Source organism: Sciurus carolinensis, chromosome 8, assembly GCF_902686445.1.
Source record: "Sciurus carolinensis chromosome 8, mSciCar1.2, whole genome shotgun sequence".
NCBI lineage: Eukaryota > Metazoa > Chordata > Mammalia > Rodentia > Sciuridae > Sciurus > Sciurus carolinensis.
In genome coordinates, this window is record NC_062220.1 from 143920690 (window position 1) to 143946447 (window position 25758).

The 25758-nt window shown below is 54.2% G+C and overlaps 1 protein-coding gene and 1 non-coding gene across 2 annotated transcripts; both read left to right on the forward strand.

The window, feature by feature from the left end:
- Window positions 1–205: 205 nt before the first annotated feature.
- Window positions 206–25539, forward strand: Iqcd (IQ motif containing D). Its single transcript, XM_047560422.1, has 5 exons — window positions 206–355; window positions 19173–19989; window positions 22159–22392; window positions 23936–24007; window positions 24995–25539. The coding sequence occupies exons 2-5, from the start codon at window positions 19237–19239 to the stop codon at window positions 25367–25369; spliced, it is 1434 nt and encodes a 477-aa protein (XP_047416378.1). The 5' UTR covers window positions 206–355; window positions 19173–19236; the 3' UTR covers window positions 25370–25539.
- Trnae-cuc (transfer RNA glutamic acid (anticodon CUC)) lies at window positions 1626–1699 on the forward strand. The gene has a single exon. It is a non-coding gene; the product is annotated as a tRNA-Glu (tRNA).
- Window positions 25540–25758: the final 219 nt, after the last annotated feature.

A 25758-nucleotide genomic window follows, 5' to 3' on the forward strand; every position in this document is an offset into this window, starting at 1 on the left:
CGTCCTTCCGCAGTTCTCGCCCGTTGCGAGTGCGGGACTCGCCACCCGCCTCCCTGGGAGGGGCGGAACGGAGAAGCTCCACCTCCCTCCCCGCCCATTCCCTCCGCTTTACTCGCTCAGCCCGAACTCGAGGAAGTCCCGGGTCTTTCCATTGGTGGAACCTCAGAGAGACGACGATCCTGATTGGCCAGAACCCAGGAGGTGGAGCTGACAGAGAGGAACAAGGAATTGAATGGTGAAATGGAAAGTCAGTCAGACACCGAGCCCCGCCTTCTGAGATTGGCGGGTAACCTAGCAACACAGGGAGCGCCGAGACAACAGTGCGTAGTAGGGAAACCTGGAGCCCACGGAGAAGGTGAGTAACCGGGCGGGAAGCGTCGGGCCGGGACAGTGTGGAGTGAGCTCCGACCCAGCCTCCGCTGGCCCCCAAAGGCCTCAGTAGCCCCCATCCCGGCTTCAGGATCTTGCTCCCAGCCCGCCTGTCTGGACCTCCCTCTTGGTGCCTGCAAGGACTCAGGGCATCGTCTGGGTCCCTGACCCCTGTTCTGCCCCTCCGCCTGTCCATGTCAGGGCCGTGCTTCCTCATCCCTCGAACCGCATCGCCCTGAACTTATTTCAAGTCAAACGTAGATGGAGCACTTGAGGAGGTGGTTTTTAAGTCCCCTTCATCCCACCCAAGAACCACACGTCCCTGGACGAGCATGCGAGGAAGGCGTCTCATTGGAGAGAGTGCTTAAATCAGATTTTTTTGGGGGGGGGGCTAAAGGTATAGCTCAGTCAGTGGTAGAGTGCTTGTCTAGCATGTGGGAGACCCTGGATTCAATCCCCAGTACCACACCCCCCCAAAAACGGTATTTTGATTATACAATGAATGTCTTTTGTATTGGCTCTAGATGATAACTCCTAATCCTGTTCCTCAAATATGATTTCATTGTACATTCTTTTGGGGGGCTGGAGTGGTACGGGATATCAAACCCAGGGGCACTTAAGGACTGACCCACATCCCCAGCCCTTTTTTATATTTTTTTATTTAGAGACAGGGTCTTGCTAAATTACTTAAGGCCTCACTAAGTTACTGAGGCTGGCTTTGAACTTGGAATCCTCCTGCCTCAGCCTCTTGAGTTCCCAGGAGTCACGTCACCTGGCCCATTGTACAGTGTTAAGCGAGAGTTTCTTGTAAGGATTAAATGAGATAAGGCTATAAAGAAGTTGGCATGGGCAACATAGTAAGTGGTCAGCAAATAGTGGCAACCTTTTTTCCCCTGATATACATCTGACCTTAACTCTTCCTGCTTAAAACAGCTCTGAGGAAGTCCTCTTGGTCTCTACCTGAAATATTTGGGTATCCGTTGGGTACCTTCTATGAGTGCTGGGGATAGCACAGTCAACTGAAAAAACTCTATTGCTTCCTTCAGGGAGCACATGATCTAATATGGGAGATAGTCTTTAATGAAGTAGTATAGTACAGATGGGGAGTGAAGAGGTGACAAAATTCCCTCTTCAAAATGCAGCTGTAGGGCTCAGGTTGTGGCTCAGTGGTAGAGCGCTTGCCTGGCATGTGTGAGGCACTGGGTTCAATTCTCAGCACCACATATAAATAAATGAACAAAATAAAGGTCCTGGGCTGGGGATATAGCTCAGTTGGTAGAGTGCTTGCCTCTCAAGCACAAGGCCCTGGGTTCAATCCCCAGCACCGCAAAAAAAAATAAATAAATAAAGGTCCATCAACAACTAAGAAAAAAATTTAAAAATGCAGCTGTAGTCCATTCATGGATGGATGGTTAAACAAAATGTGCCATATCCACACAGTGGAATATTATTCAGCCCTTAAGAGGAATAAAATTCTGAAACGTGCTACATGAATGAACCTTGAAAACATGCTATGTGAAAGGAAGTCAAACACAAAGTGACAAGTTCTGTATTATTTCACTGGTATGGGGTATAAGTATATATGTGTGTGTGTGTATGTATATTCATATTCATAGAGACAGAAAATTGAACAATGGTGATCAGGGCTGTGAGGAAGGAGAAAGGAATTATTGTTTAATAGGACAGAGTTTCGGTTTGAGAAGATAGAGGTGATGTTGGCACACATATATGAGTGGGACAGTCTCAATGCCACTGAACTACCCTTACAAACTGTTAAAAGGGTAAACTTCGTTATGTTTATTTCACCTCAGTTAAAAAAAAAAGCAACTGTGAAACTGAATAAAACCGTTCACTGCTTTTTCAGCATTCTGAAAAGCGACCCAAGGCTTACGACACACTGGAGTATTTATTGGTGAAACCAACTGACGTTGGAATATGAGGCACACTTACCTGGGGCTTCTCTGAATGCCCGGACCCCCAGTTCTGGCCTGATGGCTCAGCAAGGGCTGGTGGCCCATGACAACCATTAGCTTCCCATGGGTCACACTTGATGTAAAGCGTGATTGACTAAAGTAGCACTCTGCGTCAAGAGGGCCCGCGGCTCCGGCCACCAGAGGTTCAGTCCTATCTCAGCAAACTCTGGGCTGCCGGCTTGGAGTCTGGGAACCCAGATGGCCACGGACCTTGATAAGGTGGCCACTTACGTAGCCCAGGCCGCTGGAGCCTGTGTGGACATGCAGACGGGACCCAGTGAGCCCAGGAGGAACCAGACTTGACGATGACCTGAGCATCCATACATTTGCAGCCGAGGACAGAAGACTTACAGATTCAGAGTATCGGAGCACAAGCTCTGACCAGTTTGGGACTGAATTTTAAACTAGAAGTTACAGGAACCACCGAAGAAGTCAAGTTTAAAAAGAAGGAAAAAAATTAAGCAGAGTTGCACATTGCAGAGCGCGCTGACTGACAGATTTAGTGCAGGAAGTTACTCAGCAAACTCGTAAGCGACACCAGAGCAACCGTCACTAGGGGAAGACATCAGAATCACGGCTGTTAGGGTTTTTCTCTGAAGTTTCCAGTATTCAACAAATAGTTGTGAGATGAGCAAGGAATAGTAAGTGTAAGCAGACTCCAGAAAAAAGGAGCGAACAGACACTATCTGTCCCCAGATGTTGGATCTAGTAGACAAAGACTTCAAAGCAGCTATTATAAATATGTTCAAAAGAAACCATGCTTCAAGAACTGAAAGAAGGCTCAAGAACAAGGACTCACCAAATAGAAAATACCAGCATGTTTTTCTCATTTTGTCTCATTTAAAAATATAAAATTGTATAAAGCAATATTTGTAACACCACGCTGTTAGACTTACCAAACAATGTCATATTTGTGACAATATGCACAAAACGGGCTAGGGATGTGGCTCAGCAACATAGCACTTGCCTGGCATGTTTTAGGCGGTGGGTTTGATCCCCAGCACCGTGAAAAAAATAAATATATAAAAATAAAAGCACAAAATAAAGGAAGAGGAAAAGGAATCATTGCACCAACATTCTTTATATTACCAAGTTAAGTTATTATTATTCTAAAAGAGACTGGGATAAATTAAGATGCACATTGTAGTCCCTAGATCAACCCCTATACTAAAAAAAGAGCTGATGCACGCCTGTAATCCCAGCTGCTCAGGAGGCTGAGGCAGGAGCATCCTAAGTTCAAGGTCAATCTGGGCAATGTAGCAAGACCCTGTCTCAAAACGTAATTAAAAAGGGCTGGGGATGGGGCTCAGTGGTAGAAATTAAGGGGATTTGCAGAAATTAAGAGGGTTCAATCCCCAGTACTGGGAAAACAGAAACAAGAAAACCTCAAAAAATAGCTTTGAAAAGACAGGAATAAAAAAATGTACTAAAAACTTATTTAACACAATAAAAGGCCACTTAGCAGGGAAACAAAAAAATATATGAGACACATAAAAAAAAACAATAGAATGGGAGGTGGAGAGCCAATGATATGAATAATTACATGTAAATAGATAAATGGAAATGATAAAAACTTCAACCAAAAGGTAGAGATGGACAGGCACAGCTCAGATTTAAAAGACACAAAGAAAGTAAACAGCTGGAAAGAAAGTAAATAGCCAGAAAGAAAGTAAACAGCCAGAAAGAAAGTAAACAGCCGGACGGACGCACATGAACAGCAACAGCAGAGCTCTCGTGGCTACATTACTATCAAACAAAACTAAGACAAGAAATGTTACTAACACAGCAAAGGACATTGAATATTGACAGGAGGGTCAATACACCAGAAAACTGTAGGTAGACCAACCTAGAAAATAAGAGAGTAGACGAATTACCCAAATTAGAATTATAGAAATTTGGGCTGGAGATGTAGCTCACTGATGGAATGTGTGTCTAGCATGTGTGAGACCCTGGGTTCCTTGTCCCCAGTGCCCAAAAGAGGAGAAAGATTTACAGAAATAAGAGGTTTCACTTTATTTTTTAAGTACCCAGGGTCTTGCACATGCTAGGCAAGCACTGAGCTACACCCCCAGTCCTTTTTATTTTATTTTAAGATAGGGTCTCAGTAAGTTGCTCAGTCTGGCCTCTAATTTGTGATCCTCCTGCCTCAGCATCCAGAGTCACTGGAATTACAGCCGTGCGCCACCATGCCCGGTGACTTACAAAAATTTAAATTATGAAGGAATAGTGTGAGCAACCTTATACCAAAACATAAGACAAATGAGGAAGATGATTTATTTAAAATGACTCAAGAAGAAACAGAAAATCTGAATAGACTTATAGCAAGAAATTGAGTTAGAAATTTGAAATTGTCCTTCAACTTAAAGCCCAGGACTAGAGGTCTTCACTTTGAATTCCATCAAATACATAAAGAAGAAATAATACTGGTCAGTCGCAGTGGTACATGCCTGTAATTCCAGTGGCTCAGGAAGCTGAGACCAGAGGATCACAAGTTCAAAGCCAGCCTTAGCAAAAAGCAAGGCATTTAAGCAACTCAGTGAGACCTGTCTCTAAATAAAATACAAAATAGGGCTGGGGATGTGGCTCAGTGGTCGAGTGCCCCTGAGTTCAATCCACAGTACATCCCCCTGCCAAAAAAAGAAATAATACTAATCTTTTCCAAACTCTTTCAGAAAAGAGACAGGAAATACTTCCCCTTCATGCTGTGAAGCTAGTTTACCCTGATGCTGAAGCCAGGAAGAGACATTATGTGAAAAGGAACGGTAGAACCAGGTCACCAAACCAGGGGCCACAGTCCAATTCTGGCTTGTCATCTATTTTTGTAAATAAAGTTTTATTTGAACATGACAACCAACTTATTTACATATCATTATGCCTGCCTGTGCCCCACAACAGCAGAATCGAATCGTTGCGAAGAGGCCATACAACCACAAAGCCAGAAATATTTCCTATTTGACCCTCTCTAGAAAAGAAACATTTACCAAGTCCTGCTACATGCTAGTATCTCTCAAGAAAATGCGTGCAAAATATTAGCAAATCAAATTCAGCAACATATAAGAAAGGATCATTCACCATGACGAAGTGAGCTTGTACCAGAAATGCAAGACCAGTCAAGCACATGAAGAATGTTGAACAGGTCGCCATGTTGATAGAGTCGGCGTGGACGAGGAGCTGGAGCGATCCAGCACCGCGGTGAGAACATCCGATCCTGGTTTGGCAGTCTCTCCCAGTTAAACATAAGCCAGGCGTGGTGTGGCTCACCAGTACCCCCGAGGCTTGGAGGCTGAGGGAGGTTCAAGAGTTCAAAGCCAGGGGCTGGGGAGATAGCTCAGTCAGTAGAGTGCTTGCCTTGCAAGGACAAGGCCCTGGGTTCGTATCCCCAGCACCCCCCCCCAAAAAAAAAGAGTTCAAAGCCAGCCTCAGCAGCTTAGCGAGGCCCTAAGCAACTCGGGGAGACCCTGTCTCTAAATAAAATACAAAATGGGCTGGGGTGCCGCTCAGCGGCTGAGCACCCCTGGGGTCAATCCCCTGAACAGAAAAAAAAAAAGAGGGAGAGAGAGAGAGAAATTGCTGACCCGGGGTGGGGCTGTCGTCTGGCGGTCCCCGGGGCCGGGGGACTTGCAAGGTAGCATGGCCGCAGCTCGGGAATGTGAGCAGCAGGCCCCAGGTGGCCTGTGGCTGTCACTCCTCAGCTGCCACCTGGCACACAGCCACCCACCAGCGCCCCGCACTCCGTCCTCACCTTCTTCCTTGCTTCTCTCCAGAATCCCCGCCATGTCCCCATTGGACCACCCTGGCCTCCTCGGTGGCCCCCATGACACCACCTCAACATGATCCCCTTGCCATCCTGCACCTGCCCACCTTTCCACCGCACCTGTCCCCAGGCTGCACGTCCGACCGGGCCACTCACACCAGCTTAAACTCTCCGGGACTCCTAGCCTCTTCCTCCTGAGCAGGAGGGGAAGCAGTGGTGGCTGAATTTTCTCACTCCGCAGATCCAGAGTCCCTAGTCCCTGTCCTGGAAGGTGGCAGAGGAAGTAAAAAGTCCAACCAGTAGTACCAGGCCAGGCCCAGGAGGGCGAGGACTGCTGGATTACTCCTGAATTACAAAAAGCTATTTGTTGACAGCAAGAATCAAACCCAGCGTTTCCTCTGCCAGTCCTCGCCCTCCGTCTGCAACCAGAACAGCCTTGGGGTGAAAGCTCAGGAACAGAGGCTGCAGAGGCAGGGCCTCCCTGCCTCCAGGCTGACCGGCCAGCCGGAGCATCCTCGCCAGGACTCCGGTTGGGCAGGGCGTTCCTGCAGGAACACATTCCAGGCAGACGTCCGTCCTCCGCATAAATGCCATGCTTTTTGTGTGGGGCTCATCCTCTGTGTCAGCAAGAACTTAATTAAAGGGGTGAGTCTGCCCAACTCCCGTGCAGGTCCCTTTGTGCCCGAGGGAAGGGCTCAGGGCAGGGAGGCCAGTGCACCCCCTGATTTGTGCCTCGCCGTGTGATGGCCACACTCACCTTTGAAGACGGGCTTCCCCATCTCCTACATCTTCCCTCCTCCACCCTGCCCCCTTTTGATGTGGCTAGGACAGGTGGTGTCTTCCGCTCTCAGGGAGAGAGGCTTCCCCGGGTCATGCCAGAGCCTCTAGCAGGGCAGAGCCGGCACCCCGGTTTCCTAACACCCAGCTCGTGAGTCGGGTCCTCGTTCTAGAGGACGGTGACTTTAGATGGCACCGATAGCAGCCCTGGGCGGGACGGGGCTACACCTGGACAGAGCCCTGGGCTCTGGGTGGGAGCCAGGAGTTTCACGCCAGGCAAGGCCGTAGTTCCCAGGCCAGTGCTCTGGGCTGGGGCAGCCTGCGCCCGCCTCTGCCTCCCGTCCGGGCACATTTCGTTTGGCAATGTCTGGAGACATCTTGCCTCCGGCTGGTCAGAGCCAAAGGATGCTGTTGGCTTCAAACGGGTGGAGGCGAAAGATGCCAGTAAACACCCTACGCCGGAGGAGAGCCCCGAGCCAGGAGCTGTCTGGCCCCAATCCTGGTAGAACAGAGCTTGGGAACCGCTGCTGGGCTGCGATCGTCGTGCCAGGCAAACGCCACACGCACACGCACGGGCACACACACCGCGCACACCCCTTCCCTTCAGGCCCCAGTTAGGGAACAGAGAGTACGAAACACGGAAAACCAGCAGCCTTTGAACAGGGCTAGAGAGCGAGGGGAGAGGTTTCTTCTTGACCTCAGCTGTCCAGTCGCAGCAGCGGGGCAGCTCCGGGCTGCCCGTGCCTTTCCCACGGGAACCTCCTACAGGTCGTTTTCTAAAACCACAACCCAGACAAAGAAACCCAGCCCTCAGCCCAGCACGCGGTGCAGTCACGGGAGGAACGGCAGGCGCGGTGCCGCTGGCCGGGGTCGCGCTGGGCGGTGAGGCCCTGGGTTCAAGTCCCGCACTGAAGAAGCAAAAGAAAATCCGCTCACTCACCCGGGCGGTGCACATGGACATGGGTTCATCTGCCTTCCACTAAAGAGTCACGACCCTAAGACTTTGTGTTTTAGAGCAGTTTTAGGGTCACAGTGAAATCAGGAGACTGGATTTCCCACATCCCTGCTCCCCAGGCACAGCATCCCTGCCCTCTGCGTCCAGCCAGCCTGGAGAACTCGCCCGGTCACTGGGCAGCCGGCTGGAGTTTGGGGTGGGGTCCTCTGGCGGTGTGATGCAGTCTGTGGGTTTGGACAGAGGTGCAGGACGGCCCCCTCCTCAAAGCACATTTACATGGTATTTTCATGACCCTAAAACTCCCCCCACCCGCCTGTCCCCCTCTTTCTGCCCCAGAAGCCTGGCAGCTGCTGACCTTTCCACTGTCTCGTAGCGGCCACATGTTGGGACCCCGCGCCACGGGTTGTTTCAGATCAACTTCTTGTGCCTAGTAATGTGCACATACTGGTCCTCCTACGTCCTCCTGTGGCTCCATGGCTCGGGTTTAGTGCTGAATTCACCTCCCGCCGTGGAGGTTCCGCAGCTTGTTCATCCACTCACCTCCTGAAGGACATCTGGGTTGCTTTCGAGTCTGGGAAGTTATGAATAAGCTGCTGTAAATACCTGCGCGGCGGGCGGGGCGTGCAGACAGACGTTCTCAGCAAGGTGAGCAATAAGTAGAGCCATTGCTGGGTCATAGGCTAAGAGCAGGTCGAGTTTTGCAAAAAGACACCAAGTGATCCTGCAACGTGGCAGGGCCGCGCTCACTCCCTCCAGGGATGGTGGTTCCCTGTCGCCCCACAAGCTCCCCCGGCCTGTCGGGGCCTCGCATCTGGGTGTGGGTGTGGCTGGGGAGGAGACAGGCGCTCCACCGCGGAGCCACGTCCCGACCCTGGGCCTTCTTCCAGGTGTGAAGTGGCTGCTTTATTTTTTCTTCATGTGGAAGAAGTTTATTTTGGAAATCTCTAAATTCACCACTAGGAACTTCTTTCTGAAATAACCAAAATCATGTTGTCTTGATGATCTCACTCGAAAGGCGGAGGAGAAGGGGTGGTGGCGGGTGGCCAGAGGGAGCTCGGCCCTCCTCCATCTCGCACAGAGACGCATGAAGGACGTAGACATCGGCCAAAGTAAAAACAGAAATAGTGCAAAGGAGCCAACGGAGGTTCCATTGTGGCTCTTTGTAAACGCTTCTGCTCCCGAACGTCATTTTGAGGAAATGCACAACTCCTGTTATGAGAAGTAGTCGAGGGCTCGCACGGGCTTGGATGGCTGGAGGCAGTGGTGAGGGCCACACGGGGCTCCATGCCACACCACAGCTGTCAACTGGGATCCTCCCTGTCCCCGTCCCCATTCACAGAAGAGCCCGGTGAGGTCCAGCATCTCTCCCGAGGCCACAGCTGGAAAGTGGGAGCCTCGGGACTGAACCTCGAATTCGCCACCTCGCAGGGGCTCCTGGTCCTCTCTGCCTCAGGGATGGAAGGTCAGGGAGCGGCCCCGGCTTTCGCTCTGGCCAGGAGTGTGGAACTTCTCCGTCATAACCAGACTGTCCTGGAGGCACCGGAGCCGGGGCCACCGCCCACCGCCACAGAGGAGACCCCGTCTGGCGATACCTCTGTGCTCACTTACACCCCAACCCGGGCACCTGTTGCAACCCAATGTAGCCCATAAAACCCGGGCTCTTGAAAGCGACGAGAGAGGCAATGTAATAGCTCAAAATTGAGGGTAGAAAAAGAAAAACATCCTCCTGAACTATGAAAAGGAAAAACAGATTTAGAGCTTTTATTTTAAACTTCTCAGCCCTGAGTATGGGGATAAGAGACAACCCATGGGTCAAATCTCTGCTCACTGCCTTCACTGCTAAGATCTGACTGCTTCCGGTTCTGATCTGGGACAGGGTATGTTCTGTGAAGTGACCAAATCCTGCTGGGCCTACAGCTCCCTATAAAAAAGCAGGTCAAGAAGCAGGCTGATGGGTAAGCGTGGACTTGCCACCGCCTCGCACATTCAACAGTGGTGGGTTTACTGAGCATCTATTTTGTGAGAGTCACTTGGGACCTCAGTGTTCCTCGCTGCCCAGGATAGCCCCTCGCTTTCCCTGGCCTGGGCTTGGAAGGCTCAGATGGAGCACAAAGCCCTCCTGAAGAAAGCCGGCTGGCAGGCTGCTGGGGTTCCTCCGCTCACAGGAAGACCCTTCGACCTTTCAGCCAGCCTGCCTGCCGAGGGGGCTGATCGGAGGCAAGCAGCCGCAGTCTCCTCCCTGCCAAGGGCTCCCTGCGGTCATGAGCAGAACATCAGGGAAGACAGGCAGGTGGCGGGAATTGTGCCCCTCAGGAACAGTCAGAACCGGCAAGAGGGCGTGAAATCAGCGGGCACGTTGTGAACGCCGGGGCTCGGCTTTGCTCGATCTGCAATTGTGCAGAAATCACAAACTGCATTAGAGTAGATAATAAGAACCAAGAGCGAGCCGCAGCGCACGTGGGGTGCTGCCGCTGCCCCTCCACGGCACAGCCCGCCCTGCCTCATCCTCCTGCCTCTCGCCTTGGTGCTGACTGTGGCCTCTGTGTCGTCCAGTCACGGGAAGAAGGCGGGCGGGCGAGGAGCTTGCAGCTGGAAGGTGGTGGGGAGGTGCCCAGGAATGCCTGGCTGTGGATTTTAAATGGACAGTGCTGCGAAAGGAGGATGTGTGTAGTCGGTTGGTTGGTTCGTTTCTCTCTGTCTTTCTTTGGTATCGGAAGTTTGCACCTATGGGTACTTGACCACTGAGCTACAGCCTCAGCCCTATTTATTTATTTATTGGTGCTGGGGAACGAACCTGGGTGCTTAAGCACTGAGCCAGATCCCCGGCCCTTCTTAACGTTTTATTCCCAGACAGGGCCTCGCGGAGTCGCTTAGCCTCCCTGCATTGCCGAGGCTGGCTTTGCACTCGCGATCCTCCTGCCTCAGTCTCCGGAGCTGCTGGGATTCCAGGCATGTGCCATGTGCCTGGCTTTATTTTGTATTTTGAGGAGTGATCTTGATAAGTTGCTGAGGGTGTTACAAAGTTGCTGAAGCTGCCCTTGAACATGAGGCTGGCCTTGAACGTGCGATCCTCCTTCCTCAGAGATATAGGTGGTGACCACTGCCACCTGGCTTCAGGTCTCTTTTAATTCCGTTGTTTTGTTTGTTTGTTTGTTTGTTTGTTTGTTTTCCTGTGCTGGGGGTTGAACTCAGTCTCACAAATGCTGAGCATCTCCTCTACCCCTGAGCTACATCCTCAAGCCCCAGGTGTCTTTCTTTGGTGCCGGGGAGTGAACCCAGGGGCACTTAACCGCTGAGCCACGTCCCCAGCCCTTTTTATATTTTATTTTGAGACAGAGTCTCGCTAAGTTGCTGAGGCTGGCTTTGAACTTGCGATGCTCCTGCTTCAGCCTCCCGAGCCTCTGAGATTACAGGCGTGCGTGCGTCACCACCCCTGGCAAAAGTGACAGGTTTTCCAGTTACTGTGGAAATACAAAGTTTTGTTTTTAATCAAAAGAACTTATGAATGAAAGAATTCTTAACGAAATTGAGTTGATAATAGCATGGCTCTGTGTGTAAACGGGGCAGAAACCAGAGCGGTGGCATCTTAGGGAGGGGAACTCAGGGACACTGCCCCGGATGGAGCCTGCAAGGAGCCCCTCCCGCCACCAGTTCTCTCTGCGGCGGCCGGCGGTGCGTGAAGCCCAGCGTCCCACACTGTGATCAGGCGTGCGACCATCTCGGTTCAGTTCGTAAGAGCTTCCAAGGTCCTCCTCTGTTACTAAAAAAAACACTGTAGTGGTAGTAAATACATAACATAATACTTGCCCCTTCAAGCATTCGGAGTGCGCCCTTTAATAGAACTAAGCTCGCGGACAGTGCTGCGCAGCCATCGAGAAAACCTGGTTTCAAAAGCTTGTTGTCACCCTGACGGGAAGTCTGTCCCCGAGGCCCCACCTCCCCTTCCTCCCGCCGCCTCCCCGCGGCCCTCCTGCGGTGGCCTGGCCGTGGCCGCGGCCTCTATTCCTGGCATTGCACACAAGTCGGTCGGGCCCTGCTTGCCCTTCTGCCCAGGCAGGCTCAGACCGCGGGCTCCGCCGTCCCCTGCGTCGGCCTGCGTGGCTGGGACTGTGCCTGGCGCTTTTCATCTTTCTGTCCTTGTTTTACTCCTGGTGCTGAGGGTGGAGCAGGCCTGGAGCCCGCGTCTCTCGGCCTGAGCGTTTCCGAGGTCAGCCACGCTGTGGCCCCTGGGCTGGCCGTTCTTCCCAGGGCTGATGAATATCCCCTGTGACTGTGCCACACCTTGCTTACCAACTCTCTGGTGGCGGACACCCTGTTGTTACCCCTCGGGCTTGTACGTGACGCTGCCGTGTGACCTGCAGGGGCCTTGCCAGCCCTCCTTTTCTATCCTTTGGGTGGAGACCTACAAGGGCATCTCTGTGTCCCGGGGTGACTCCATGCTTAACTTCCGAGGACCCACCCAACTGCCTCGCACGGCGACTGGACGCTATGCAGCCCCCAGTCACACGCGGGGTCCCCCTGCGGCACGTCCTTGTCCTCACCCACGCTTGTTATTTTCCTTTTTTTTTTTAAATTGCAATCTAATGCCAGCAACTCGGGAGGCTGAGGCAGGAGGATCTCCAGTTCAGAGCCAGCCTCACCAACGTAGCGAGGCCCTAAGCAACTTAGGGAGACCCCATTTCAAAATAAAATATAAAAAGGGCCGGGGATGTGGCTCAGTGGTTCAGTGCCCCTGGGTTCAAGCCCCAGTACCCACCCCCCAAAATTGCGACCATCCTGGCGTGTGTGAAGGGGGACTTCATAGATTCAGTTTGCATTTGCCTGGTGACTGATGGTTCGGAGCATCTTTTCATGTGCTTATTGCTCATTTGAATATTTTCTGGTGTGTCGTTTGGCTTGGTTTTGCAGTGCTGGGGACAAACCCAGGGACTCTCCTGTGCTGGGCAAATGCTGTGCCCACCAGCCAGCCCTCTCCCACCTCTCAGTTCGGTTGTTTGTGTTGTGAGCTTTCGGGCTTCTTTCCAGAGTCGGCACTGAAGCCTTATCAGATACGTGATTTGCAAGTATTTCCTGCTATTTGATAGGTTGTCTTTTTACTTTCTTGAAACATCATTTAATGCACAAAGATTTTAAGTTTTGAATTCCAATTTATTTTTTCTTATATTGCTCACTCTTCTGATGTCATATCTAGGAGTCCATAGCCAAGTCCAAGGTCATGAGGATTTTCCCATGTTTTCTACCGAGAGTTTTATAGTTTTTCAATACTGTTTCTCAACACATCCTTGTCATCCTCCCACCCAGTACTAAGACCAACAACCCCCTCGGTTGCTGTCACTTCCATATGTCCTCCTTACCAGACTCCGGAAGTCTCCCTGCTTCCCACGAAGCTCCTGCAGCCTGTGATATCTGCTGAGACCCCAGGACTGGTGATCACACAGCCCCATCACCGGGGCAGAAAGCCCCTGCTTCCCTCTCCTGAGGCCATTCTAGGCCTCTAGGTTGGTTTGTGAGTGGCACTAGGGATTGAACTACCCGAGCCACATTCTCAGCTCTGCTATTTTTGAGACAGCGTCCTGATAGGTTTCTCAGGTTGGCCTCGAACTTGTGACCTCCTGCCTCAGCCTCCTGAGTCACTGGAATTACAGGGGTGTGCCTCTGCTCCCAGCTGAAGTTATTCCCTCTCTTTCTCTCTCTATATGTGTGTGTATAGAATATAGCTCGACCATGAAACCTACACATACATTCATTGTGGTTAATTATGTCTGTGTATACATTTATGTATACAATATATACAGTTATATATATACAATAACAACAAGTAAGATAGATGTGGGGCGGGGCTCCGTAGTAAAGCGCTTGCCAAACTCGTGTGAGGCGCTGGGTTCGATTCTCAGCACCACATATAAATAAAATAAAGGTCCATTGACAACTAAAACATATTTTTAAAAAAGAATAGATATGATTATGGATATATATTCATACTAGCAGTTTTTATTTCCATTTTTTTAAAAGAATGGTTGATTTGTTCATTAATCGTATTGAACTCCATTTTTTTCCCTGTGGTGCTGGGAATCGGACCCAGGGCCTCCTGCAGGCCAGGCAGGCAGGAGCCACATGCCCCGCCTGGGAGCTTTTAAATGGCTCGAGTGCCCAGGAACGGAATCTTGGACAGATCTGTCCTCAAGTTCTCTACTTGACAGGATTCACTGAAACTGACCCAGAAAAGCCCTTTCTACCACGTCCACCGTAGAAGTTGACATTAAGATCAAAAGCCTGCTGGGTACCGGCGCTCGCCTGGGATCCCAGTGCCCAGGGAGCTGAGGCAGGAGGGCTGTGAGTTCAAAGCCAGGCTGGGCAACTTCGTGAGACCCTGTCTCTAAAGAACTAGGAACAGACTGCACAGAGAAGCGACCCCAGGCCCGGGCTCCAGAGCCAGGTGGCCGGGCTGAAATCCCGGCTCAGTCCCTTACCAGCCAGAATCTTCCATCTCTCACCTCCCTGACCTGTGTAAGTGGAGGTAACAGCGGCACCCACCTCTCGGGCTGTGAGGATCCCGGGAAGTGGTTCATGTCAAGCATTTAGAACAGTCTGCTGCGTGGAAAGTTCTGGAGAGTCAACCCACACCATAGTGGAATTCCTTAAAATGAGATCCACCTGCCCCCGGGTCCTGTTTGGGTCCACCACCCTCCGACCTCTCCAGGTGCCCATGCTGACTTGGAGGATGCTTGTGGGTGTTGGGGCCTCTTCCCCTTTTTCTCTCCAAGAGAAAAAAAAATAGATCGCTTAGCTCAAGTCTTTTTTATTTTTTTCCCAAATACTCTGAGAGCGAAAGTAATAAAGTATCCAACAGGCCCATTTGAACAAAGACGAGGTATAATTTGCATGATAAAGATATATTTCCATTTATAAAGTTCATCAGCAGAATTAATGACAGATAAAGGGAAGATCCAATTAAAGTTCCCCATCCATTAACCACCCTGCTTCACTCAGGGCAGGAATTTTAGAAGGGGAGGCTGAAGTTGGAAATGATTTAAATATTAAGGTGGGTGGCATTCAAAAGGACTTGAAGCGATCGTATTAGAATTCAAGGAAACGCGATTCGGCTCGATTTTTGTCAGCGTGGCAGACGCATTTCCCCCCCCATCCTGGCTCCACCGGGTTTTTCTTGTACATCCAAATGAGCTGTCAAGAACTGATGGGCGTCATCGTAATCAAAGAAAACAAGTTTGCCCTTTAAAGCAAAAGAGGTAATTTGACTGAAAGCAAATTGGAAACATTTCCTGTAATGCCGCATTTCCAGCCGCGGTCTCGGAAGAATCCTGGCGTTCTGATTTATGCGTGAGAGGTTTGGAGAAGAGTGTTCCTTAAACACTGCGGCCGGGCAAAGGTCCTTCATCCTCGGAGAGCCCACGGCTACCCCCAAGCTTTATTTTCAGGAGGGGTCTCAGAGGGGCTGAGGACATTGACTGGAGAGCAGGAAGTGGGTGTGGAAGGGGTACAGGTGACGTGCTGCCCTTGGCCTCCCTCCGCAGCTCCTGAGGAGCCGTCCGATCTCAGGTCCCTCTGCTAGTCAAGGAGCCAAGTGTCCTCAGCCCCTTGCTGGCCAGTTTTCTTCCTACTCCTTAGTCACTCTGTGTCTTTCTTTTTTCTTTTCTTTTTGGTACCAGGGATTGAACTCAGGGGCACTTGACCTCTGAGCCACATCCACAGCCCCTTTTATATTTTATTTAGAGACAGAGTCTCACTGAGTTGCTTAGAGGCTGGCTTTGAACCCTTGATCCTCCTGCCTCAGCCTCCCGAGCCGCTGGGATGACAGGCGTGCGCCACCGTGCCCGGCTATGTGTTTTCTTGATTCCCTCCTCCTCTCTCTATTTACTCTTTGGTTTGATGACTTGAAGATGACCTTTGGTGGCTCCAAACATCGCTTCTCTCTGACACTTACACCTTCATCCCCAGAGCCTCTGATCGTGTGTGGTTGGACCCAGGGCCCTGCCCTTAGTGGTCAATGGTATTTTATCAGCTAGGTGTCTTTGATCACAACTAACAGAAACTGGCCCTGGCTAAGCAAAATGCTGAGCCAGGCCGCAGCAAGGACAGCAGGCAGGAAGTTCTGGGGTCTTGGTAGCAGGAGCTTCAGAAGCAGCCCTGAGGCGTCAGCTCCCAGTATGTCTAATCAGAATTCAGGTCCTAGCAGAGCAGGCAGGGCTCTTTGATTGACAGCCCCACCAAGGCTGCTGTGTCAGCTTCTTGTCACTCTGACAAAATGCTTAACAGTTTCTGAGGAGGGAAGGTTTATTTTGGCTTGAGGGTTCAGGGACATCAGTCCATGGCTAGTTGGCTGGGTGGCTTTGGGCCTGGGGCACAGCAGGACCTCATGGCCGAAGCACTTGATGGAGAAAATTGCTCACCTCACAGTGACCAGGAAGCAAGAGAGAGACCAGGTGTGAAGCCCATGCCTGCAATCCCAGTGACCCAGGAGGCCTAAGCAGGAGGACCATAAATCAAGGCCAGCCTGGGCAACTTAGAGAGGCCCACGCCAACTTAGTGAGACCTTGTCTCAGAATAAAATATAAAAAAGGACTGGGGTTGGGGTTCAGTGGTGAAGCACCCCTGGGTTTAATCCCCAGTACCAGAAAGAGAGAGAGAGAGAGAGGGGCAGGTCCAGTATCCCCCTCTAGGGGGACCTGACACCCTCAGGGACCTAACTTCCTCCCACCAGGCTCCACCCCATAAAATTCCACTCCTCCAAGGGTCCCACAGGCTGGGACCAAGCCCACAGCATGTGGGACTCGGGGACATTTCTGCAAACCACAGCAACTGTGCACACACGAGAGAGGACACATTCCTCCAGGGAAACCGGGGCGCACCACGACCTAGATCAGGGAAGGGATCGTTGCCCTGACATCATGCCACTGTCCACCCCATTGGGCAGCTGGGACCCCAGCCCTGAGACGCCTGCCTTCTCCCCGCCAATCCTCCCGTTCTCAAGGGCCCCACCTTCAAAGTCACCCAAATTCAAAACTCCTTCTCGTTCATCAAGTCCTAGTTTTTTAAAAAAATTATTTATATTTATATATATATATATTTTTTAGTTGTTAATGGACCTTTATTTTATTTATTTATATGCGGTGCTGAGAATCGAACCCAGTGCCTCACATGTGCCAGGCAAGCGCTCCGCCACAGAGCCCCAGCCCCCCCCACCCAGTGATCCTTTCCTTAAAACATCTCTCACATCCATAGGCAGAGTATGGAAATAAAAATCACCCAGTGACCCCTGAAGGGTAGAAGCAGATCTCTTCCCGAGGTGGTGGCCAGGGTTTTAGTCACGGTCAAGATGGAGGAAGCTCTTACTTCACTGGAGCTTACGTCTTAGGAGAGAGAAGAGAGTGAACGAGTCCACACCGAGACCCTGATGGCGACCCTCAGCCTGGAGGGCGAGTCAGTGGGCAGGGGGAAGGGCGAGGAGAGCAGCCAGCGTGGGGTGTCCATCTTGGTCCTGGTATGCTGGGAGGCCTGGCCGACCTTCAGCGGTGGCCACTGGATGGGTGTGTCAGCAGTCCACCACGTCCTGGACCTGGGGCTACACCACACTTACCGAGCCCTCTTGTCTAGGACTTGTGCAGGAAGTGACCCACAACCCTGAGGATCCCCGCTTTACAGCTGAGGGAGCCCAGGTCCCCAGCAAGGACCCGAGTCCATGTTTCAGTCAGGGCTCGCTAGAGGAACAGAGTCAACAGGAGGGATGATAATAAGAAGGGGGTTTATTAGATTGGCTCACACGACCAGAAGCTGGACAGTCCACATAGCCGTCTGCAGCTGGAGAGCTGGAGGAACCAGCAGCTGCGCAGTCCAAGAGGCGGAAGCCCCAGAACAAGAGGGATCAGCAGTGCTACCCTAGTCCAAGACCAGGGCTTCTGGAAACTCCCTGGAGGACCACTGCAGAGTCCACTTTGGAAGAGTGAAGAAGCGAGAGTCCGATGTCCTCAGGCGATCACAGCAGCGATCAGGAACCCGTTGAAGAAGAATGGAGGGGCTGGGCCTGGGGCTGGGGCTCAGTGGTACAGCGCTTGCCTGGCATGTGTGAGGCACTGGGTTGGATCCTCAGTACTGCATAGAGATAAATAAAATTTTTAAAAAAAGATCCATTGATAACTAAAGAAGTTGAAAAGAAAAGGAGAGCAGAGCTTGCATCTGTTGCTTCCTTGTTCTTCCAACTTTTAGTCCAGCCAAGCCACCATCCTATTGGGTGGTGCCGCCCAGGCTTGGGGAGGGTCTCCAGCTCACCATCCCACATGCCAGTCATTCCTAGACCGCCCTCAGGGGCAGGACCAGAAGCCTCTTAATCATTGCCCTCTCTTCACCCAATCGAGTTGACAATTCAGATTGACCATACGGCACGTGTGGCTGTTCCAGGTCTTCCGAGCTTGCTGAGCCCGTGCTGTGGGGGAACCATAGACCAGAGCTGCTGATGGCCACCCTGGGTTTTCTGAAATGGTCTTTTAAATAAGCCCTTTCCTTTGTGGTCATTGTCAGCTGACAGAAACATTGCAAAGCTGGTACAGACAGATCCTGCGTGCCCTTCCCCAGATCCAGGGACATCTCACACAAATGCAGTCTGTGGTTCGTCTAGGAAACCAGCGTGGGCACGATGCTGCCGACTGCCGTGAACTTGGTTTCTCTGGTTGTCCCACTGATGTCCTTTCTCCCTACAGGATCCAGCATTGCATTTTTAGTGAAGCTGGCTTTTAAACTGTGTTTGGAAGCTGTCCTTCACCGCCTGCCTGCCTGCCCCAGCCCGGCAGCTTTTTAAATTGACACTCAAACTCTTTGGAATGGTGCTGGTCCTGGTCCATGTGCCCTGGGCTCCACTGTTTGTTCTGTGGCCAGTCCTGCTGTGGTCTTCACAGCTGATCCCTGCAGGACGCGTGGCCCGGGCTCCCTTGTCTGTGGGTTTCCCTCTGGTTTGGGCCCAGGGGAGACCTGGGGTCAGAGCAGGAAGCAGGAGGAGGGGAGGAGCTGGTGCTTCTCACCCCTCCCCCTCAGCTGCCCGGCCTGCGAGCTGATGGCCGTGGTTTGCGCTTCCCTGGTGACCTGTGTCCCCAGCTCACCCCCTCCCAAGGCAATGGATGGCTTCCTCTTCCCAGGGTGGCCTTGCCACTCTGTACCACCCATGAAACCTTCCCTGTATTTAATCCTCACAACAGGGTCTGTTTTCCCTAGTGCTCCTGCGTGTCCACCCTGGTGGCCCAAACCTGTCACAAAGCTTCTGTGGGAAAGCGCAAGCGCCCCCCTGAGCTCCAGGGCCACACGCCGGCACAGCACTGACCGCCCCCCTTGTTTGCAGGACTGCAGACCCAGGAGAAGCACAAGACCCGGAGGCCTCCCGAAGCCTCGGTCTCCTAGGGCCCATGGAGGCCGGGAGGCCGGGCCAGGAGATGGCCTCAGGCATCCGCACCGCGACCCCTCTCTACCAAGGCACTTCCCTGATCAAGATGCCACTGAAGACGGAGACGTGGCAGCAGCCGGGCAACCTGCCGAAGCCGCCCGTCCCCTCCAAGTCCAAGCTCAGCACCATCGAGGCCAAGCGGATCATGTCGGTCCTGGACGAGGCCATCTACAAGGTGGAGCTGGTGACCCTGCTGTCCTACGCCATGGCCCATCCTGAGGCCCTGGAGGGGCTGCCGGGCGAGGAGGTGGCGAGGACGGTGGCGGAGCACGAGGACCTGTGCCAGACCCTGCTGGACACCATCAGCGACCTGCAGGAGAAGGAGCGGCTGGTGCAGGCCGAGGAGGCGGCCGATGAGCCCTGGTTCCAGGACTGCCTGGCGGCCATCGCGCAGCACAGGGCCAGCCTGGGGCCGCAGATGCAGCAGGTCAGAGATTCCACCCGGAACGTGCTGCGCCTGCTGCTGGGCAGCCCCCCGGCCGCCAGGCTGCTGCAGGCGCAGGCGCTGGGCAGGAGCACCGCAGCCCAGCGCTTCATCCTGGGCCTGGAGGAGCTGCGGGGTTTCCTGTTCGAGCGGCTTCTCACCAGCCCCATGGAGGCCAGGGACCGGGCCCAGTTCATCCTGGACATCAGCCGGCGCAACCGGAGGAACCAAGAGGTCATCGACGCTCTGGAGCAGGAGCTGGCCGTGCGGGTGAAGAACCGGGACTCTGAGGTACTGCGCCGGCGCCACGTGCATGGCTGGTGGGGTCCTCCTGGGTGGCGAGTAGCTTCTTCCCACTCGCCTCCTCCCCGACGGTGCTCCCGAGGTGGCCTGTCTGCGCACCAGCCCTCAGGGCTCCAGCCTGCCAGGGTCTGGGGGAGAGGGCGGTCGTGGAAGGACCCCTTGGTCACAGTTCTGAAGGAAGTGACTCGGGAGAACGAGAGCCAGGCCACAGGGGACATGGAAGTGGGGACCTGCAGAAGGAGCGGAGGCGGACCCAGGTGTGGGGTGGCGTCTGCAGGGGAAGTGTCAGCCGGGACATGAGGCTTTGTGGCCACATGTCCCTGCTGCCACTGTTCAGCCCTACTGGCCATTACCGTGTGAAAGCAGCCCTAAGCAGCATGTTCCAATAAAACTTTATTCAGACTCAGGTGCGACTGGGTTTGGCCCGCAGGCCCGCTTGCTGAGCCCGGATCCAGGTGAGCACGTGTGCTCAGATCCTGAGGTGGGACTCAGCCTGCCCGGCTCCGAAACCCAGCCAGCCAGGGAGCAGGAGGGAGGGGACCCAGGAGGGCCCAGAGAGAGGGAGGCAAGTGTCACACAGGTCCCTGGTGGCCCACGCAGAGGATTCGTCCTTCAGGCAAGGGCAGGGCAGGTGGAAGCTCTAGAAGGGTCAGAAGGGAAGTGGGAGCTTGGCCCCAAACCCAGTGCCAACACTTCCCCGGACGCGCGCTGTGCCTCACACAGTTTTCTCCCCAGAGCTTTCTGTGGAGATCACCTACCAGGTGATTGACTTGGCTGCTGTGACAGACACCAGAGCAACGGTGGCCTAGCTGAGTTGGACGGGTCTTTCTCTGTCATAGAGCTGAGCCAGCATGGCGGCCTGCTTCCTCCTGGCTCCTCTGCTATTGCCCACAGGGGCCCTCGGACGCTCCACTTCCCCAGGGATCCGGCCAGCAGGGAGGAGTGGGCGGCTGTCCTGCCTGGAGTCGCAGACAGTGCTCCTGCCTAGGCCTCGGCCACTCGGCACACCAGCCTCTCAGGGAGCAGACGGGTGGCAGGGAGCCCGGGTGCACAGACGCCTCCATCGTGGGCAGCAGCTCCCGCCCCGCTGTGCTCAGAGGATCCCTCCTGAGGACGTTCAAGTGTGCCACGTCCCCGTGAGAAGCAGGGCCTGTCTCCTTCGGCTGCCACTGAGCCTGGCACAGAAGAGCTGGGTGTGGGGTGGGTGGAGGAGGGCCCAGCGGTGCCCGGTCAGGGTGGGCAGGCCGGCAGAGGGCACCATCCAGGGACAGGCGGGGCCGCGGCAGCTTTGCCGCCATCCAGGTCTGAACCAGCTGGGATTTTCCAGTTGGCCTGTTTTGGCGTCAAATGCCATTTTTCCAGATGGGCGAATGTCTCCGTGTCATCGAGTATCGGACAGTGTCATGGAGTAGGGACAGTGTCAGTCAAGTGTGTCGGGGGGATTCTGCAAGAGAAGCCCTGGCTGCCGATGACGCGGCCCCACCTGGAAGCCCCACTGGCTCACAAAGCCTTGTCGCCTGCCCGGGTGGCCGGGGGTCAGACCAGATCCCCCGCGGCAGCCGCCCCAGCCCAGCGCTGCCAGCACACACAGTCACAGCCGAGGGGTCCCCAGGGGAACCTGGTGTTCGTGGAAAGCCTTGGCAGCGTGCGCACAGGGTGCCAGCCTCCACCCAGCACAGGCCTGGCCCGGGGAGCCCGGCCACAGTCCCCGCCTCACCAGCAGGACCTCCCCCCGTGCCTGGCTGGAGCGTCCTGCCGCCCCAGAGCTGTCTGGTGGCCTCCTTAGGGCAGGCCCTGCCGGGAAGTGGAAGATGGTGGCCAAGAACGCGGGCTCTGGATCAGACACACCTGGCTTCCCATCCAGCTGGGGTGCCGCAGGCAGAGTGCGGGCCTGCGTGCGCGGGGCCCTGGGTTGGATCCCAGCACCCCAACAATAAACTTGGAGACAAAACTAGTCTTTGCTTGGCTGGGGATCCCGGCAGACCACTCTACCTCCAGAGCCCATGTGCCCCACCTGTCGTTGACTGACCCTGTCCCTGCCCCCCGCGGGTGGAGGCAGGACTGTGCAAGGCAGGTGTGCCCGGCCTAAGGCATGGGGCCGTCCCGCGATGGCTGGTGACCGCGTGGTATTCATGCCATGCTTCCCGTCCTGCCCAGGTAGAGAAGGAGAACTTCGTGATCCAAGAACTGAAGAACCACCTGCACCAGGTGCTCAAGTTCTCAGAGAACAGCCTCCTGCGCACGAAGCAGGAGGCAGAGAGGCAGCAGAAGGCGGACTTCCGGGCGTCGCAGGCCAGGCTGGCCAAGATCCAGCAGGAGATCCTGGCGCTTCGCTCGCAGTACCACAACCTGGTCATGGAGAACCGGGAGGCCGAGCAGGCGCTGAGGAAGGTGCCTGGGCGCGGGAGGACCCTGGGGCTGCAGAGTGCCCACAGGGCAGGGCTGGCCCAAGAGGGGAGGGCACGGGAGCCGGAGAGCCCGAGGCGCCCAGGAGGCGGGAGGGGCAGCAGGCAGGCCCGGCCCTGACGTGCCAGCTTTGTGACTCGGGAGGGCTCCTCAACTCCTCTGCCCCCGAGGGATCATGGTTCCCGCCTGCTAGATGTCATGCAAGGGACAGTGGCACAGGGACCTCAGGCAAAGTGAACTGAAGTCCCCTGAGCCTGTTTCCCAGCCCGACGGTGGCAATGTAAGCTCAGCTGTCATGAGACTCCAAGGAGCGGATGGAGGGCTGGGTGTAGTAGGTGTTCAGTAAACATCGTCCCTCCACTCACCTTCCCTGCCCGCTCGCCAGGCCAGGCCAAGCGCGCCCAGCTTCCCACTGTCCTTATGAGGGACCCTTTTGAATCCCTAGTCTCCTTTGGTGTCACAGCTCTTTTGAGCATCTGATGAAGCCATGGGCTTCTCCCCAGAGAAAGGGCCTTGACGCAGTACTCACAGGGTGGACGGTTGGGGGGTCGCAGGACCCCAGAGCCAGGCAGCCGTGCCACTCAAGGTGAGGACTCTGGCTCTGGAGGGTCAGGGAGTTTGTTTTTAATTGAGGTGAAATTCACGTAGTGTGAACTTAACCAGGGCCTACCTGGGGGGCCGAGACAGAGGACTGAAGTTCAAGGCCAGAGGAGATAAAAAGGGCCGGACTGTGGCTCAGAGGGATAGCGCTCACCTGGTCCAAGCCCCAGAACCAAAGTAACAAAACAAAATAATGACCCATGTTCCAGCGGCCATTCACGTTAAACGTCCCTGCCTTCACCCCACCTCCACATCCAGTGTCTCCCCTCGGAGGAAGCCCCATGGCCCCCGGCAGCTCCTCATCCCTCCCCAGCCCTCCCGCCACTCACCTGCTTCTGCTTCTGGGGATGTACTTATCCTGACACACTGGCTTCTGTCACTCAGCTTCGGGTCCCCAAGGCAGCACGTGGTCCAGGCAGCCGTGCCTTGTTTCTTCTTCTGGCTGAATAACGTTCTATGATCCTCTAACAACACCTACCTAAATCCACCCTGCGGCTTCCCCTCTCCCTTATACTAAAATCCAAAGGCTTGCTGACGCTCCTTCAGCGACACTTGGATGTCATCAGGAAACTCCCATCCTGGCCACTGCACTCTGGTCATGCAAGCTCAGTTCATCTGAAACACCTCAAGACTGTTCCCACCTCAGGGCCTTTGCACCTGCTGCTCCCCCTGCCTAGAGCTTCCTTGGAGCCACACTGCTGACTCAGCCACCCACTAGCTCTGTCCCCAATGGGGGCAAGTGAGTTAGTATGTCTGAGCCTCAGTTTCCTCACCTGTGAAATGGAGGGAAAAGCCTGCTTGAGCAGACTCAGCAGGCGAGACAAGGGAGAGCACAGGCCACAGGGCCTGTGGATGTACAGTGCTCAGTGCTGTCCCCTCTTGATATTGTCCCATCAAACCATGACTTTGAATTGTTTGTTTTTTCCAGAAAAAATATAAAGTGGAGACAGAAATTGAGAACTGGATCCAAAAATATGACATGGAGATGGGTGAAAAGCAGGTATTTGTCACTAAGTCTCTTTCCACTGCTTTTCCCAAGCCAGATCCTTGAGGAATAGCAACGGGAGGAGAGGTCCCAGGAGGGTCTCAAGGGCTCATCCCGGCTGGGCAAAGAGGCCAGAGGGGGAAGGCCTGGGGCTGCGGCCACCACAGGAAGTGCCCAAGCCTGGGGTGGCGAGCCTGGCGCCCCCAGTGGCCATACCCCGTACTGCACCATGGGAGCCCGCTTACCCGCAGACAGATGCAAGTCTGTCACTCAGCCAACTTCCACTGAGTGTCTCGGATGTGCCAGGTGCTGGGATTCAGCAGTGAGAAAAGTCCCCATTGTCACCAGAAGGTCCAAATTTAGTGTCACCAGCTGAGTGACCTGAAGCAAGGACTTGACTTTTCTGAGCTTGTTTCTGCATTTGATCAAGAGGCATTGATGGCTGTCTTGGGACCATGGAGGGGATTCAGGCCCCAGAACAGGGTCTGGAGGGAGTACTCGGGGAGTGGCAGCCTACAGATTGGGGGATCCCCAAGCACCCACCCACTCTGGGATAACGTCAGTGGCCCTGGGGACCAGGGAGGCCTGGGGAGGTGACATCTGCCCCCGTGGCTCAAGACCAGCTATGCTCTCAGGACAACCAGTCAGGGCGTCTTCCTTCCGTCTGACCCAGTGCCCGGGGAGGGGAGCCTGGCCACCAGAGCTGGCTTCTCCGGTCCTAGTGAGGGTCATGTGGCTGGGAGTCGCTCAGTGGGAGAGCACCTGCCTGACATCGTTCCCTCCCAGCATCGTGAAACCCACCAACAAAAAACGGTGCAATAAGGGACATGGGATCCTTGTGCCAGGGACCTGGGTGACAAGGTCTACCTAGCCTTGTCCTCTGGAAACGCTGCTCTCAGGGTAGATGCTTGGCATATGGTCCTGGAAGGAAGGAGGGAGAGAGGGGGAGGGAAAGAGGTGTTCGCTACAGCAGGAGGGCCTGTGCCTGCCTCTGTCCCCCAGGACGAGTACGAGGACCTGGACATCATCCACAAGGAGGAGAAGCTGCAGCTGGAGGAGCTGAAGCTGAGGCACGTGGTGCTGGTAGAGGAGTTCTCTCAGATCCTGGCCGAGCGGGAGGTCAACGCCAAGAAGAGGGCGGAGGCCGAGCGGGAGATGATGCACATGGTCAGGGCCGCCACACTCATCCAGGCCGTGTGGAAGGGCTACCTGGTCCGCTCCATGCTCAGGTCCAAGAGGAAGAAGCGGGTCAAGGGCAAGGGCAAGTTCAAGTTCAGGGGCAAGGGCAAGTTCAAGTTCAAGGTCAAGGGCAAGGACAAGGGCAAGGACAAGGACAAGGGCAAAGGCAAGGGCAAGGGCAAGGGCAAGGGCAAGTAGTGAGCCTGCCCCCCAGATCCGGCCAGCCTGCGCTGCAGACCACCATTCCTGGTTTGATTGTTTTAAACTTAAAAAAAAAAAATTTGTTTGAAAAGCCATGTCCAAAGGAGCATCCTACCAATAAAGCCGTCTTACTCAGCTGTGGGCTGGGCACTGCCTGTGGGTACCTCTGGGCACCTGGCTCTAAGTCTGTTCACAGGTAGCCAATCCCTCCTTCAGCCCCGTCCAGCCTGGCAGCTGCCAGGGCTGTGGCAGACACGTCACCCACCTGGGGGCTTGGGTCACAGCTGGCCGGCTCTCCAGCTGTCCCCAGCTCTCCCCTCCAGCCTGTGAAGCTAACGGTGCGGGTGGCATAAACCTGCAGCTTTGGCCCCCAGGAAGCTGAACAC

Coding starts and splice junctions, on each gene's coding strand:
- Iqcd (XM_047560422.1), top strand. CDS start 19,237: ATGGAGGCCGGGAGGCCGGGCCAGGAGATGGCCTCAGGCATCCGCACC. Junction 19,990..22,158: donor TGAAGAACCGGGACTCTGAG/GTACTGCGCCGG, acceptor CGTCCTGCCCAG/GTAGAGAAGGAGAACTTCGT. Junction 22,393..23,935: donor CCGAGCAGGCGCTGAGGAAG/GTGCCTGGGCGC, acceptor TGTTTTTTCCAG/AAAAAATATAAAGTGGAGAC.